The following is a 16,351-nucleotide window of genomic DNA, read 5'->3' as shown; positions in this document are numbered from 1 at the left end:
CAGCGTTACTACCATACCCAGCACGGAAAAACTTTGGGGTGCGAAAGTTGGTAATTCGTGGAATGGGATTCTCGGTATGCTCCAGAGAAATGTCAGTCTTTGTGTAATTCGCAATACGCGAACAACTTGTTCCGATAATAATAAAATGAATGCTTTCCTAACACAGGAAGGTAATTTTTCTTTATGTCCATTGGCCCTGTCCAAGGATCGTTTCAATTCCTTCCCTAGTTCGCACCCGTTTTTGATTTATAGGACGCAAATATTATTCGGAACAAATCAAACAAACGGAAATGATATTTATTCTGTTGTTGACAAATGGGTAAATCAACATGAGTATTTTCTAGATAAAATTGTAAAAGTTGATATCGTATATTATGCAGTTCTATATTTTACCTTAAAATTTGTGGTCTCGACAATCATACTTTATCTTTGATTAATGTAGATAGTTCTGGTTCTCTGTGGTCTGGCTGTGATGGTTTACATGGCGGGGAAACTGAGTTCCAAATACGGAAAATTTAAATCAGACCTCCTACCCGGGATGTTTTTGTTGCAATGCCTTCTGGGAACGAGTAAAACATTTAAAAATTAACTCTTCGTCCGTTTTAAAATTGTAATCGTCTCTTCTCTTTAGGTCCCCAGAGTTTGAAGTGCGAGGGAGTCACTCGGTTTCTTTCTGTCGTGTGGAGTCTGGCTTCTTTCGTGGTATGGGTGTTTGTATCTTCGGAAATGACTTCGCAGTTTGCGAACAAATTGGAAGCCCTTCCCTTCGATAACATAGACGATATATTTCACTTCCCGAGAGCAGATCCTTATTTGATGAAAGGCGGCGCGATCTACAGTTTTATTCAGGTAATTTTAGAAAGTAATGGGGTTTAAGAACTTCACTCGGTTCGTGTCTTAGAGATTAGAACATTTTACTGAGGTGGCCTATAACATAAAAAATAGGTTTTATCAGGAGTTCATAATAACCCGAAGTACGAAACTGGTTAAAAAGCCCGTAACAACAAAGTTTCGCCGTAAAGCTCAGCGGATTAATACACCGCTTAACTGCCAAATAAATAGTTACCCCATTTTTTTGCGCCCACGCGCATTAACTTACACACTTCCCCTTTAGCACTATTTTTATCTTGTGATTTTGGGAGCGAAAATGGCTCGCGTCTGCTTCTGTCGGAACGGTGTAAATTAAGCCTTGGCTAAGAAGTTGGCTTTTAGTCGGGGTTTCAAGTTTTCTACAAAACATTTAAACGATCGTCAATTATGTTTTGTTGTGATATGTGTGAGTGAGAATTCCGTGGTTAAATTAAAACGGTTTGGACAAATTTATTCCCAGTATCTTTAATATAAGAATTGCAACGTTTTTCTACGTTCACCATATCGCCAATTTTCTTTTCGACGGAGCTCCCAGCCAACGGAAGTTTTGGAACGAAAACCAAAGAGCATAGATACCACTACGATATACTGTAAGGTTGTATGTCCATCAACAGGCTAGTCCTTTCTATGCGCAACGACAGAATCTTGTTGTTCGCGATTTTTACCATTAGCTCTATGGCCAGTTTCATACCCCCCCCCGAAGGGGGGTTATTATGAACTCCTGGTTTTGTGAAGACAATGACTGGTTTTTTCTAATATTCGTTTTAGAAAATGCATTAACTAGCCCCGCATTTGCGGCAGTAGCAAAGCGAGCTGACGCAAACCCACATACGTGTTACCAGAAAACGGGAAACGTAATTAAAAATGACAACATTCATGCGGGAATTGAAAATCGAGAGAAATTCACGATCTCGTCTAACACTGTTCTGTGGAATATAATCAAAGCCAGATACGCCAAGACAGGAATTTGTAAAATGAAATTAAGCAAGCCTTTAATGACAACCTACAGAGCGATCTATTTCAGCACAAACATTTCGCAAACCCTGATTGAGACAGTCAACAAAAGGTTCGTTCCTCTTCTTGAGTTCAGCGGTAATTATGCTGCAGTTAAATTTCTCGTTTATCAGATTGCGCCAGCTGACTGAGGGTGATTGCTACGAGGACCTGAACCCATCTCACAAAGTGGAATCGCATCCTTGTCAGACAGTCGAAGAACCGGATGCTTTCGTCATAATCAACTTGAAAGCTTTTACGGCCATTTTTCACGTCTGTATCCTGGGCTTCTCCGCGTCCTTCATACTTTCTCGAAGTATACGTGAATACGTTGAAAGTTCACATGTGTACATATTAAAACATCGGCTGCATATTCGAAAGAAAAGATGACGATTTCCGCATTTCATAATCCAGTTTATTTCAAAATACTCCTGGAAAGTACTAGTTAGTTTTTAAATGATACTAATTTCACCCGGTAGAAGTTGTGCAAAAGTGTAAATATGCCGAGCTCATCTTGTTTTGAAAGTACAATATAAAATACATAGAATAGTGGTAAAAATAGTTATTGCAACCGAAAATAGGAACCACTTTCCACAGTTCCATGTTGATCATAACATAATAGCACTAGTTTAGACGCATTATAGTGTACATAGTGTTAAACATAATATTAAATAGTGTTAATCAACTTCTAATGTATACACAAGTGTAGGGCTATAGCCTCGAACCAATATCAAATTACTAATATTGTACATACAAGTATGTTTAATTGAAAGAGTATTGATTGTAAATTAATAGCTAAAAACCAAGACATATTAACATTTTGTAACAAATAACAGACAAAAATCGGAATCAAATTACAGAGCAAGAAATTTTGAAGAAAAAGCACCGCAAATTGAAATACAAATACGAAGAAATTTCATTTCGAAAGCCTCTTTTGTCTTAAAAATGATGCGAGAAAAGATTTCAACATTTGTCATTTCCAATCACAACAAAAATTTGAAATCCAGCACATACTTGGGTGGACTTGCGGTTGACGTAACATATAATGTTCATTTTGAAACGCGCTTGGATTTTCAGTTTTGTGGTTATTTTTACCTCTCCGAGTGACGTATTTGCGTATATTAATAATTCAATAATCGTGGTGAATCCCACTTCTGAGATGTTAATCGTGTTTTATCGTTGATTCAGGCGTGTGATTAATGACTATTATTTAAGATATTGCGGTTATAAAAAGGATAAAAAAGTAAAATTTATTAATCGTTCTTTACATGATTCACGCGTAAACCCGAATGCCGTTTTTCCCCGTTTCCTACCGCGCTTCTCATGTGCAATTGTGTTTCGTTCTCGTTCGGTACCTATCGCCATCTATGTTATGTTTGACTGGAACGTTTTGGCCGTTAATTCAAATGTGGGTTTAGATAGAGCTAACATAGTGTTAAATGAGCGTTATGCGTTTGATCATTTTAGCATTGCTAAAGGTAATTCATCGAGGGGATAATCACTTAATTTGTAATCATAACTAAACTTTCTCTTTCAAAAGATTCTAGGCATAAGTCCGTGTTAGAAATTTATAAGATGCGATAAGTGTGCATCGGCATAAGTCTATGTTGTAAACTAATCGAGGGGATTATCACTAAAACTATCTGCTCTTCGATTCGCCGGAATATTAGAATTACAGCATAAGTAAATTTATACGGTTATAATTTTATCACTGTTTAGAGTAGGGCATCGAGGGGCTATTCACTCTGTTTTTATGCACAGGTAAATCATTTAAGCATTGTAAAAGATAGCGCTATTCACTCATTAGGGTAAATTATAGAGGGGTTATCCACTCAGGGTAGGGTATAGAGGGGCTATTCACTCGTACGATGTGGCTACTATTACGAGCCCTTAGGTCGTCTTGTTAAGTTTTTTTCTAACACTTTAGGTCTTAAGTCTATTTTCTACAACTTGTTTTTTCTATCTTTATTTTAGTTACATCGTAGTATACAATGAGGCTCTTAGTTTGACCAGAGCCGTGGTAATAGTGGCCGTAGTTTTCTTTTTAGTTTTCGATATCGTTATTTTTTAGCTTAAAAGGAACACTATATTACCACAACCCACCCATAGGGGTAACTGCATGCAAAAAAAGGGTAAATTTTGGCCTAACCCACGGAAACATTTTGATTGAAAACCAATGACGTAGGTATACCTTTTTTCTTTTTTAACCATTTTGTCCATGAGGGTAACAGTTTTGAGGTCTTATATATATTCTTTCAACCAAAAAAGGGGGGAGGGAGTATCTTTCGCTTTTATTGGAGTATTGTAATTTTCAATTAAATTTTGAATAAAGGGGAATTTGAGATTAAATTAGATAACAAACTTGGAAGTATTTACAAAACAGTTAAAGAATTCATCCCACGGTGCTGTGCCCATCTAAAGTTTCATGAGCACGAAGGCAAACAAAGAGGGTGAACCTGGGAAGAAAAATGTTATATAACTAAAGGATACAGAGTATTATCCTTCTTCTACTATCCCCTTCTGACGAAATATATCCTTTATAAGATTATTGAAAACATGTTTAATCAGCTTCTTTCTAAGCCAGCGTTAATGTTTGCTTTTGGTTTTTTTTCGATGTGTTAAAAATCTGAGATTAGAGTGAAATATTTTGAGATATGTTTTAGAAAAATTTAGAATTTGAGTGAAAAATTTCATATTCGAGAAAAAAAATTGAGTCGAACATTTTGAGATTTGAGTCAAAGGTTTTAGTTTCGAGTCAAACATTCTATGATTTGAATCTAAAGTTTTTAGATTTCAGTCAAAATGTTTTCATGTATAAGTTAAATATTATGAGATTATAGTCAAACATTTTGAACTCTAAGTCAAAACGTTTGAGGAGTGAGTCAAATATATTCTCTAGAAAGGTCAAGAATTATACTATGGAGATTCTAATTTGTACATGAAAAACGTACGTTTTGGTTTCCGTGGGGTTAACGAAAACAGCTGCGTACAGAGGTAATTATAGACATTCACCAGTCTATGGAGACTAGACAATATATTCGTGAAGATATTCGTATACCCCGACCCCGTATATATATGTTATTCTCCTCTCAGTTTTTCAACACAGCGGTACATACGCCATAACACAAAATTATAGAGTGTAGATGGAGAAAAATTTCGAAAACAAAAATAAATTTTTAAATTATAACATTAACCACTACCTCTCGCTAACAAGAGCATTGTATAATAAAAGGCCATATGTCGAGTATGGAAAAGTCATTCCATCTTTGGAGAACTTCAACGTCAACTTGAAACTCTACGCTCTTCAACTTGTTGCGGGTATGAATACTGCCTTTTTTGTATATCCAAATATTAGTCGGACGACTGGCAAAGCATTTTCGTTCGTGGTTTCTAGAGATGTGTACAAACTGATATGATATTGGTGTTTCTGATCGATATGGCATTTTAACCGATTATCGGTTCGAGCTTAATTATATAAAAAAGGACTTGGTTTGCCCAAGCCTAAAAAACAAAACGATAAGAGTTTTTTGCAGTTGACTGAAGCGCGGATATTTTATTTTTCTATATAATTTTAAAGACAATCCGTATTTTACTACTCTTTAGAATTTAATTCAATCTCCTGATTTTACTGGTAATGGATTTCTTTCCTATAAATTAATTGAAATAAAAAATTACTTATCTCAGATTTTTCATGATAAAATTTTACGAAAATGGAATTGTTGTTGAAAAATCTGAGATAAGTAATTTTTATTTCAATTAATTTATAGGAAATAAATCCATTACCAGTAAAATCAGGAGATTGAATTAAATTCTAAAGAGTAGTAAAATACGGATTGTCTTTCAAATTATATAGAAAAATAAAATATCCGCGCTTCAGTCAACTGGAAAAAACTCTTATCGTTTTGTTTTTTAGGCTTGGGCAAACCAAGTCCTTTTTTATACAGGGTGTTTGTGAAAGGTCCATCAATAATGAAGGGGCGTATTTATTGGGCCATTTTGAGTCGAAAATGTTCTATGACATTTTGCCGTCCGAGCCACTGTTTTCAAGTTATGATTGGAGTAATTTACGGATGACCCCTTAAATTTAATTAAGAAATTGAAAGACAGCGCTAATTTAATGAAGGGGTCATCCCTAAAATATTCAAATCATAACTCGAAAACCGTGGCTCGGACGGCAAAATGTCATAGAACATTTTCGACTCAAAATGGCCCAATAAATACGCCCTTTCATTATTGATGGACTTTTCACAAACACCCTGTATAATATCTGTTCCTTCAGTCTGCATTTGTTTTAATCTATTATAAAAATTTTTTTGCCTGAAATGCGAAATTTTTCACTTCTAGGACGACGTTAAAAATGGTTCTACACTTCTACTAATTCTTATAAGATACGGCTCACAATTCATTTTAGAACCCGAGCTTTATAGTCAAATTCAAAACCAACATCCTGCCACGATTTTTAAACTATCAAAGCCGTATTTTTACAGTCACCTTTACGATTTCAATTATCCATGACATTGCGTTCACTGCCCTTGTACGTTTACAGTGAGTGGCACCGTGGCCAGTTATTTTAATTAAAATACCTAGGCCACAGGTCCAGTTTTAAAAAAATCCTTATTTCCAACACTGATCCATCTATCCTTCAAGCTTTTACAATCACCCATTGCATAGACTCACTCAATAGTCTGCCTAAGCATGGATTTATAATAGAAGCTTACGCTTCCTTGATATTTCACTCACCTTAAAACGCGCACATTTATTCCTCGTCTGAAATAGTACCAGCCTAGCACACGCGTTTGTGACGTAGAATTTGAGGCAAATTCAGAGGGGGTTGAAGTTTTTCACGTGATCGAGTTCTAATTTTTAATAGCGCGCGCGAAATAATTTTTAGAAAAGCGCGCGCGCACGCGCGCCGAAAGGAAAAAGTTTGCCTCAATTTCTACGTCATCAGCCCCCCAGTCTCTACCCGCGCGAATTTTTATGAAATAAATGTGTTTAAAATCAAAATGCCTTACTGAAGGCTACAGTGAAATATCCATGAAGCGTAAGCTTCTATTATAAATCCATGGCCTAAGTAAGGCAAGTAAAGCCTTGGTCGAAACTAACATCTAAAATATAAATTAAAAAGGTATCTTAAGTATAGAATTTCAACCGAGACACATAATTAAACGAAAATTAGACTCGCCAGAGAACTTTTTAATAAATATAGTGTTATATTTATTGAAAAATATCTAGTTAAAGTTTCAAGGCGGTGAAATGGCAAATTAGCCTCGTCTACTGTAGAGTATGAACAGTTAGCGTCGTCTGCTGTAGAATAATCTTTTGAGGTACTTACATTTTTAATTAAATTAACATACTTAGACTTAATTAATTTTGATGAAACTTGAAAAAGGCACACCTTGAATAATTACTTGTTAATTTGAAAGTATTCCGAAACGTAAATTAGCTTTAGTTTTTAAATGATTCGATGTACAGGAGCACCAAAAACCCCATGTTATTTCTATGGGCAAATCGGCGAAAATCTGTGAATTTTCATTTAACATTACGGGAGGGTGTGGGATCTTATCTACAAGGGCCTACCGGCCCTCTAGAATTTAACCATTTTTACCGATAATTGGTTTGTGGTTAATTTTCAGATTTATCGGTTAAAAATACCCCTTGATAATCGGTAACAAATCTGTCGATGTTGGTTAAAGAAAATTTCCAAAACCGTTCAGTAGAAAATGCATGAAAAACGTTTCGTCCTGTACGCCTTTCTCCAAATTAAAAAAAAACCAATGGAACTTCAATTAAAACCACCGTTTTATACAATGATTAGAACAATCTGAAATTATGATTAATACGAAATATTAGATGAAAAATATGAACCAGTTTTAATTTTCGTTAGCTCTATTAGTCTTGTGCTCCTTATATAAGAGTAGAATAAGTTTGTAAGATATGTTCGATAAGTATGACACTACCTACACTTCGTAAGGCTAGTTCAAGAACGACGCGAGAATTGACTACACGCAGTTTTGCAGCCCCTCTTCCTATTTAGCCTGTACTAAGCCTTTGACAGCGCCTGACCAGGCGTCGCTTTACGAGAATCTGTGTCAAGCTCTCAGTAACCAGGAACAAACTTACGTAACATGTCTTATGAATTAAGTATTATTCAGAGCTAATTTGAGAATGGAACTGCAACAGAGCAGCTCTAAACATATTGCTAAAAATGTCCAGTGACTTATAAGGCGTTTTAGAAACTGTCGTGTTCTAAATTTGGTACCACGCCAAATTCTCAGAAACTTGACAAACTAGGACAAAGTTTTCAATCTATTGCCGCTATTTGCTTGTTGATTGGCGAGTGTTAACTAACTAAACGTAATTGAAAACAATTTGAAGCGTAATGTTTCTGGAGGAGTTGATTCTCGTGAAGCTTTTCATTATAAAAATAACTATTTATATCATCATAAGTTTATAAGTTATGTTCCATAAGTATGACACTACCTATACTTCGTAATGCTAGAGACTTAGTGGGAGCTAGTTCGAGAACGACGGAAGCGAGAATTTGCAGTCCATCTACATACTTAATCTGTACCAAACCTTTGACAGCGCCTCACCAGGCGTCGCTTTACTAGCATCTATGACGTTTGACCTACGACACTTCATGACAAGCTCCAATTTGTAACCAGTGACAAACTTATGGAACGTATCTTAAAAACTTAAAAACTTAATTTATGAATATAGCACGAATATGTTAACGATAACAAAGCTCTAAAACAACGTTATGGGGAAAATGATTTATTTGAGAATTTCATCGCATGTCAATGAACCTTTCCTTGGAATATACGTTAAGATGAAGCAATCAAAATTTCCCAGCGTTTTATAGGCGCAAATGAAGAGTTTAATTGAACAGCGGCTCTACTGTGAGGGATTTCTATGGGATGTTTACTTTTCGAGAACAATTCTAGAAAGATATGACAATAGGCCATTGCGTGGGCTCTATTTTTCCAGGACCTTGTTTAAACTTTAGAGAGTATAAAAGCGTCCATCAGTCTATAGTACATATCACTTTAATCCAAGTGCTAACTAACAAACGTTACTCTATCCTTTCAGTACGGAATATTTTATAGTTAATATAGCTGATCAGTAATAGAAATTATCTACAAGATGTTTTCCAAAATGATGTTTCTCCTCTTTGCCGTATTCACTATTGCCATTATTGTGCTAGCGCAGTTGGCGAATTCAATCCCCGCTGGTAAGATAGCTTTGAAGTAACCTTGGTTTAAAAATAATTATTGATGCCTGGACGGTCAATTTACGCTTAAAAGATATTAAAAAGAGATGGAAAAAACGTTAAGAAAATAGCCACAGTTCGAATTAGAATTTTGTGTTCACAAATAATAGATATTATACAATACGAAAATAAATTTAGTTCTAATGCCTAGTAAATATAAGCGTATTAATGACCAATCAGAATCAGATCCATTTCAAAACAGTGAAAGCAGGGATTAGTGTAATTTTAAAAGCAGGAATAGGGAACAGGGTCGAACCCCAAAAGTCCACCACCCGCTTCTACAGGACAGGGGCGGTATGAAAGAAGAGGCGGGTCATAGCGACAGAGGTAAAAAGGAATTACGTTTTTTCGCCATCCCCGTCAGCAACGTCATCAAAACGTAGTTTAAGTGAGCCAATAAGATAAATTAAAATTTTCTGTACGTGTTGTAGGGAGGGGCTCTATACTGGACTATGAGTCGGACTGAAATAAAAACTAACCGTTCTCTATTCCTGTTTCTAAAATGGCATGGATCCCTGGTGAAAGTAAACTGGTTCAAGACAAAGCCTGTAAAAGCTGATTTTACCGAGAAACATTTAATGTTCGAAGGTGTTACTGTTGATAACTTTAAATTATTTGTCTTTTACACACTCCTTTTACACAACCATGATAAGGTGCTGGTGAGTGAAATCCATCTTTTGCATGTTGTACTGCATAAAACGCGAATGAAACATTAGTTTTAAATATCTTTTAAACGCACCTTTTCTATTCATAATTATAAGCTCCTGGTGAGTGAAATTGAACTTTTCCATTAAGCGCATAAAAACGCAGAGAAAACTTTAATTTTAATTATCTTTAGCAGGCACCTTTCAATTTACAATGATAAGTTAGGGGTGAGTGAAATTTATCCTTGTGAATACATGCATGAAAACACGGACAAAACTTTAAATTTTAATTATCTTTAACACAAACCTTTTATTTCGCAATGATAAGCTGCGGGTAAGTGAAATTCATCTTTTTCATTAAGTGCATCAAAAATTGTTGAAAATTGTAAATAAATTTTACTTGAAACTTTTAATTCAAAATGAGAAGAAGCTCTATGTAAGTGAAAATAATTTTGTTCTTTGAGTGCATAAAAAGGGGCATAAAGTATATTATATATCTCTGCTGCATTTAGGCAATTTTTTAACTAAAATAGAACGACGATCTTGATAATGAGCCATCAAAGAGATTGATCAAAATCATAGTTAATTTTGAAAATTGAAAATAAACTCGTTTATAAAATATCTAGCAAAACTCGTATAGAAATTAACATGGGAGATATGGGGCACAATGATTCCTATTTACTCTATGTATGCCTTGCCATACTTTTAGTTATTCGAGAAGGGTTTAATCCCTACTTGCAAATTATTTCAAAGGAAACTGGAATTTTAAACATTTAATCTATATACATTCTTTTACACGCTCCTTTCGATTCAGTGAAGGGTAAGTGAAGTTTACATTCTTTTAGACTAAGTCAAGTAAAAAAAAAATCCGTATAAGCTAGGTGTGGTTTTGGTGGGGAAGGCGTGTTATTTTCATATGAGCTAATATATACAGGGTGTTTCTGATAAGTCTGCCATAAATCAAGGGGCGTGTTCTTTGGGTCAAACTGAGTGGAAAGTGCCAAAGAACATGGGGTGTACAAGAATTTGCAACGAAGATATGGCCCCCCAAACATTGGCCCCTAAAACAAGAAAATATTCGAAAATGTAGACTAAAACAAATTCAGCCTTATCAACTTGTTTAGAAATATGAGACAATTTCAATAGTTTCCCTCTAACATCGTTATTGAACTCTCACCTGGCAGAAGTGTATTAAATGAGTAGAAGTATGCCTACTCTAGTAAAGTAAATTCAAAGTATCATGGTACCTTTCGGTTGGTATTACTTTTATTCTTAACAAGTTAACATGGACGTTACAGGTATTGTTCAAAATGTCCACCAACGGCGTTAAGACAAACATGAACCCGTCTTTCGAAAGATTCTTGGACATGTTGGAAGATTCCTGGCATGTTCCTGATTGTTTGACAACCTTCAATAATTCGTCTTCGCAAGTCTTCCTCATCACGGACTTCATTCTTGTACACGATGTCTTTGAGATGACCCCAAAGATAGAAATCGCACGGATTTAAATCCGGAGATCTGGCTGGCCACGCAACTGGTCCTCCACGCCCAATCCACCTCAAATTAAACGTAGCATTAAGATGTTCTCTAACTGCACGGCTGAAATGTGGGGGTGCCCCGTCGTGCATAAACCACATGTCACGAAGTAATGCTAACGGTATGTCCTCGAGTAGTTCAGGTAAAGTGTCTCTTAAGAACGTGAGATATGCTTCACCATTTAGTCTGGGTGGAAGAAAATGCGGACCTAGTAAATGATTACCGACAATGCCGCACCATACGTTTAAAGAAAATTGCTGTTGGTGACTTCTAACACTAGTTGCGTGTGGGTTTAATTGGCGCCATTCGTGGTGGTTGTGATAGTTCAGAATTCCATCCCGGGAAAAATGTGCCTCGTCGGTTACTAAAAGGACCCGTGGAAATTGATTGTCCTCTACTCTGGCCAAAAACCACTCGCAAAAGTCGATGCGTCTTGGATAATCTGCCGGGTTAAGAGCTTGCACCTTTTGAATATGATACGGGTGAAACTGATGTCCGCGGAGAATTCGCCAGACCAAAACGTGATTAACATGTAATTGTCGTCCAACTTGTCTGGAACTTGTCGAGGGGTCCTCATCGAACATGGCAAGGACGTCTTCCTCGATTTCCTCCATGTCTTCTGGAATGTCTCGCTCTCGAACGTTGTTGGGTTGTACTTGTCCGATGTCCCTCAAGCGCCTGTCAACAGCCTCGAACGTACGACGATTTGGTATGCGTCGTTGCGGAAATTGTTCCTGGTATCGCCGCTGTGCTTCCACTGAATTGCCCTGCGCCAGTCCATACATGAGATGCATGTCTGCATATTCTGCATTGGTATACGCCATACTGTACTACCACACGTTCGTTCGAAGTGATACTGTGACGTTATCAACAACATCGCGTTACTTTATAGCAAACCACCGTTTAGTTTTTACGTTTGCGTCATGACTGTCAGCATTGTTTTTTATTCACGGACTTCATTCTTGTACACGATGTCAAAAAAATCTTTGAGATGACCCCAAAGACTTTTTAGCAAACTACCGTTTATTGTTTACGTTTGTGAATAAAAAACAATGCTGACAGTCATGACGCAAACGTAAAAACTAAACGGTGGTTTGCTATAAAGTAACGCGATGTTGTTGATAACGTCACAGTATCACTTCGAACGAACGTGTGGTAGTACAGTATGGCGTATACCAATGCAGAATATGCAGACATGCATCTCATGTATGGACTGGCGCAGGGCAATTCAGTGGAAGCACAGCGGCGATACCAGGAACAATTTCCGCAACGACGCATACCAAATCGTCGTACGTTCGAGGCTGTTGACAGGCGCTTGAGGGACATCGGACAAGTACAACCCAATAACGTTCGAGAGCGAGACATTCCAGAAGACATGGAGGAAATCGAGGAAGACGTCCTTGCCATGCTCGATGAGGACCCCTCGACAAGTACCAGACAAGTTGGACGACAATTACATGTTAATCACGTTTTGGTCTGGCGAATTCTCCGCGGACATCAGTTTCACCCGTATCATATTCAAAAGGTGCAAGCTCTTAACCCGGCAGATTATCCAAGACGCATCGGCTTTTGCGAGTGGTTTTTGGCCAGAGTAGAGGACAATCAATTTCCACGGGTCCTTTTAGTAACCGACGAGGCACATTTTTCCCGGGATGGAATTCTGAACTATCACAACCACCACGAATGGCGCCAATTAAACCCACACGCAACTAGTGTTAGAAGTCACCAACAGCAATTTTCTTTAAACGTATGGTGCGGCATTGTCGGTAATCATTTACTAGGTCCGCATTTTCTTCCACCCAGACTAAATGGTGAAGCATATCTCACGTTCTTAAGAGACACTTTACCTGAACTACTCGAGGACATACCGTTAGCATTACTTCGTGACATGTGGTTTATGCACGACGGGGCACCCCCACATTTCAGCCGTGCAGTTAGAGAGCATCTTAATGCTACGTTTAATTTGAGGTGGATTGGGCGTGGAGGACCAGTTGCGTGGCCAGCCAGATCTCCGGATTTAAATCCGTGCGATTTCTATCTTTGGGGTCATCTCAAAGACATCGTGTACAAGAATGAAGTCCGTGATGAGGAAGACTTGCGAAGACGAATTATTGAAGGTTGTCAAACAATCAGGAACATGCCAGGAATCTTCCAACATGTCCAAGAATCTTTCGAAAGACGGGTTCATGTTTGTCTTAACGCCGTTGGTGGACATTTTGAACAATACCTGTAACGTCCATGTTAACTTGTTAAGAATAAAAGTAATACCAACCGAAAGGTACCATGATACTTTGAATTTACTTTACTAGAGTAGGCATACTTCTACTCATTTAATACACTTCTGCCAGGTGAAATTTCAATAACGATGTTAGAGGGAAACTATTGAAATTGTCTCATTATTTCTAAACAAGTTGATAAGGCTGAATTTGTTTTAGTCTACATTTTCGAATATTTTCTTGTTTTAGGGGCCAATGTTTGGGGGGCCATATCTTCGTTGCAAATTCTTGTACACCCCATGTTCTATGACACTTTCCACTCAGTTTGACCCAAAGAACACGCCCCTTGATTTATGGCAGACTTATCAGAAACACCCTGTATATAGAGGACCAGAGTGTTGATTAGTGAAATATATTCATAGAAAGGAAAATTATGCCTCAAATTCAACGCCAAGAAGGGAAACAAAAATCATTCTTAGTCTGTAGTATATTTGTTCTTAAATCTAGTAGGACACAGACATGGGCGAACCCTCTGCCTCTCCCACTCCCACTCCTCAAAGTTTTTTAGCGGGGAACGAGTAGCTCACTCCAACTGATTTTCCATAGTAGGCCTTTCCAGTAAACCTCGCTCCTTTCCCAAACAAAACATCACTGTAACTTTTCACTCCTCTCACTGCTCATTTTATCTCGTAGTTTTAATAAACCTCCTCTCATCTCAATTAGGATAAAAATTAAAATGTTTCACTCCTCTCGCTGCTCATTTTCTCTCGTAGTTTTATTAAACCTCCTCTCATTTCAATTAAGATAAAATTAAAAGTTTTCCACTCCTCTCACTACTCGTTACTAAACCTCCTCTCATCTCATTCTCAATTAAGATAAATTACCATTAAGATAAATTCGATTAAAACCTAGGCCCAGCAAAACTTCCGTGTCACTGCAATAATTATGGCAACACTTATTGCAACATATGCTTTTGAGCTTCATTAGTTGTTGAATCAAAATAAGACTTGTAGTGTAAAGCCCGACTACCTATTTTGTCCAGAAACTTCCGGAAAGCAGTGATTCTTGAACGATAAGCCTGAAGACGAAGCCGCTGGAGTTCTACCTTAGTTTTGATAAGGTCCTACACTAAAGCAAACTTTGTTTCTCGATTTATTTTCTAATTTTGGCATTTTAAACTAAGTTTAATAAGTATCACCCAATAAAACACAGCTCGTCAAGGCACACCACTGGTGAGAGAAGCGGAAACTGTCAGTGTCAAAATTTTCTGCAGCTTAACTCTCACACTTCGTTTATTCTATTGAATCTTGTGTACCAGCGTTTCCCACACTACCAGCCTAGCAACGTTCCTCGAACATTATCAAAGTTTTGGTTCAGCCAATAAGCATTCGTATTTCACTAGGCTACGTGACTGTAGCCTGTCAAATACAATTTGTGTTTACAGCATGTTCAAAGCTAGAGAGCCTTGTCTCCACCTCTATGAATCACTAACCTTCGCCTTGGCTTAACAATATACCCCCGTTACTATTTCAAAGCACAGTAAGGTTTACAATTTGTGTTTACAGCATGTTCAAAGCTAGAGAGCCTTGTCTCCACCTCTATGAATCAGTAACCTTCGCCTTGGCTTAACAATATACCCCCGTTACTATTTCAAAGCACAGTAAGGTTTCTTTATTTCCCTCCCTTGTCTCCCTAACCCCACCCAGAAACAGTGGATAGTTTTTGATTATCTCTCCTCTCCAAAAGCCTGAAAGAAGGAGAGAACCCCCTCTCCCAAAACATTTTTCGTCCCACTCACCTCTCACACTCACGAGCCATTGCTAAACGTTTGGTTTTCAAACTCACCCCCTTTTACACCCCTTTTACGCCGCCCGTAGAAACTCGCGCTCTTTTAAAATTTGTATTTTGAATTGGCCAAGAGGTTCACTCCAATGTTTCATGATATTAAATCGTGGCCCTCATTTTCTTGCCTTTTATTTTGTTAGAGGCCTACCACTCCCACTCACCCTCCACTCACAATAGTATAATTTCTGATTCTCTCCTCTCAAAACGCTCATTTCGCTCCAAAAGGAGAGGAGAGCGCCCATGTCTGGTAGGACATTCATAATACAATATAAACCTAGATACGTACACAGCAAGCTCAACGTTGAGTCCAGAACAAGAAATGACGTGGCAAGATTTGCTAATATGTATACAATGTTAATTTAATTACAGCTGGTGAAAAAGTGGATAAACTGAAAAGTTACGCTAATTCGAAAATGGAATCTAAAAAGACACTAATGGGCACATGGGATCAATATTCAGGGGACACGAAGCACATCTTTAAAATTATGAAGATTCCTTTTATAAAATTATAATTACAAAATTCGAAATAAAAATATATATATTCAGCATTACATGCAAATTAGTCAAATATCTTTTCGCCGATTCTAGTAACTTAATTAAAAATACTGTTAATCATGAACATTTCCTAAAACCCATATAAGGGAAAATCATTGCGGGTTCGAAAAATGTTTCAAATTTGGCTTTAAAAATACATACGTTTGGAGGATAATGTTTCTTAAACCAATAGCCTAATAACCCCAATAGTAAAGACGTCTTGAACTCTTGACCAGGAAAGAACATGAGTAGAGGGTGAAACATTTTTAATTGATATGGGTAGAAAATGCACTTTCTATATGCAGTCTAAAAACAACACCTTCGTTTTTTCCAAAAGCAATTAAACAAATTTTAAATGGAGGATAAACTAGTAGCGGCTTTTGAAACGTAAAATATTCCTCGAAGGAAAATTGGTTTAATAAAAATTATGACTCATAAAA

The 16,351-nt window shown here is 37.1% G+C and overlaps 1 protein-coding gene across 1 annotated transcript; it reads left to right on the top strand.

Annotated features, from left to right (window-relative positions):
• Positions 1-1,271: 1,271 nt before the first annotated feature.
• Positions 1,272-2,729, top strand: LOC149587287 (uncharacterized). The gene is made up of 2 exons (XM_089863703.1): positions 1,272-1,936; positions 1,998-2,729. Exons 1-2 carry the CDS (start codon positions 1,584-1,586, stop codon positions 2,251-2,253), a joined length of 609 nt encoding a protein of 202 aa, XP_089719829.1. The 5' UTR covers positions 1,272-1,583; the 3' UTR covers positions 2,254-2,729.
• The last annotated feature ends 13,622 nt before the right edge of the window (positions 2,730-16,351 follow it).

The sequence above is a fragment of the Phalangium opilio genome, unplaced genomic scaffold (genome assembly GCF_054372755.1).
Source record: "Phalangium opilio isolate 3A_F unplaced genomic scaffold, DU_Popi_V2 ptg001170l_1, whole genome shotgun sequence".
Taxonomy (NCBI): domain Eukaryota; kingdom Metazoa; phylum Arthropoda; class Arachnida; order Opiliones; family Phalangiidae; genus Phalangium; species Phalangium opilio.
The sequence above is the reverse complement of the archived record's forward strand: the minus strand, read 5'-3'. Positions and strand labels throughout refer to the sequence as shown.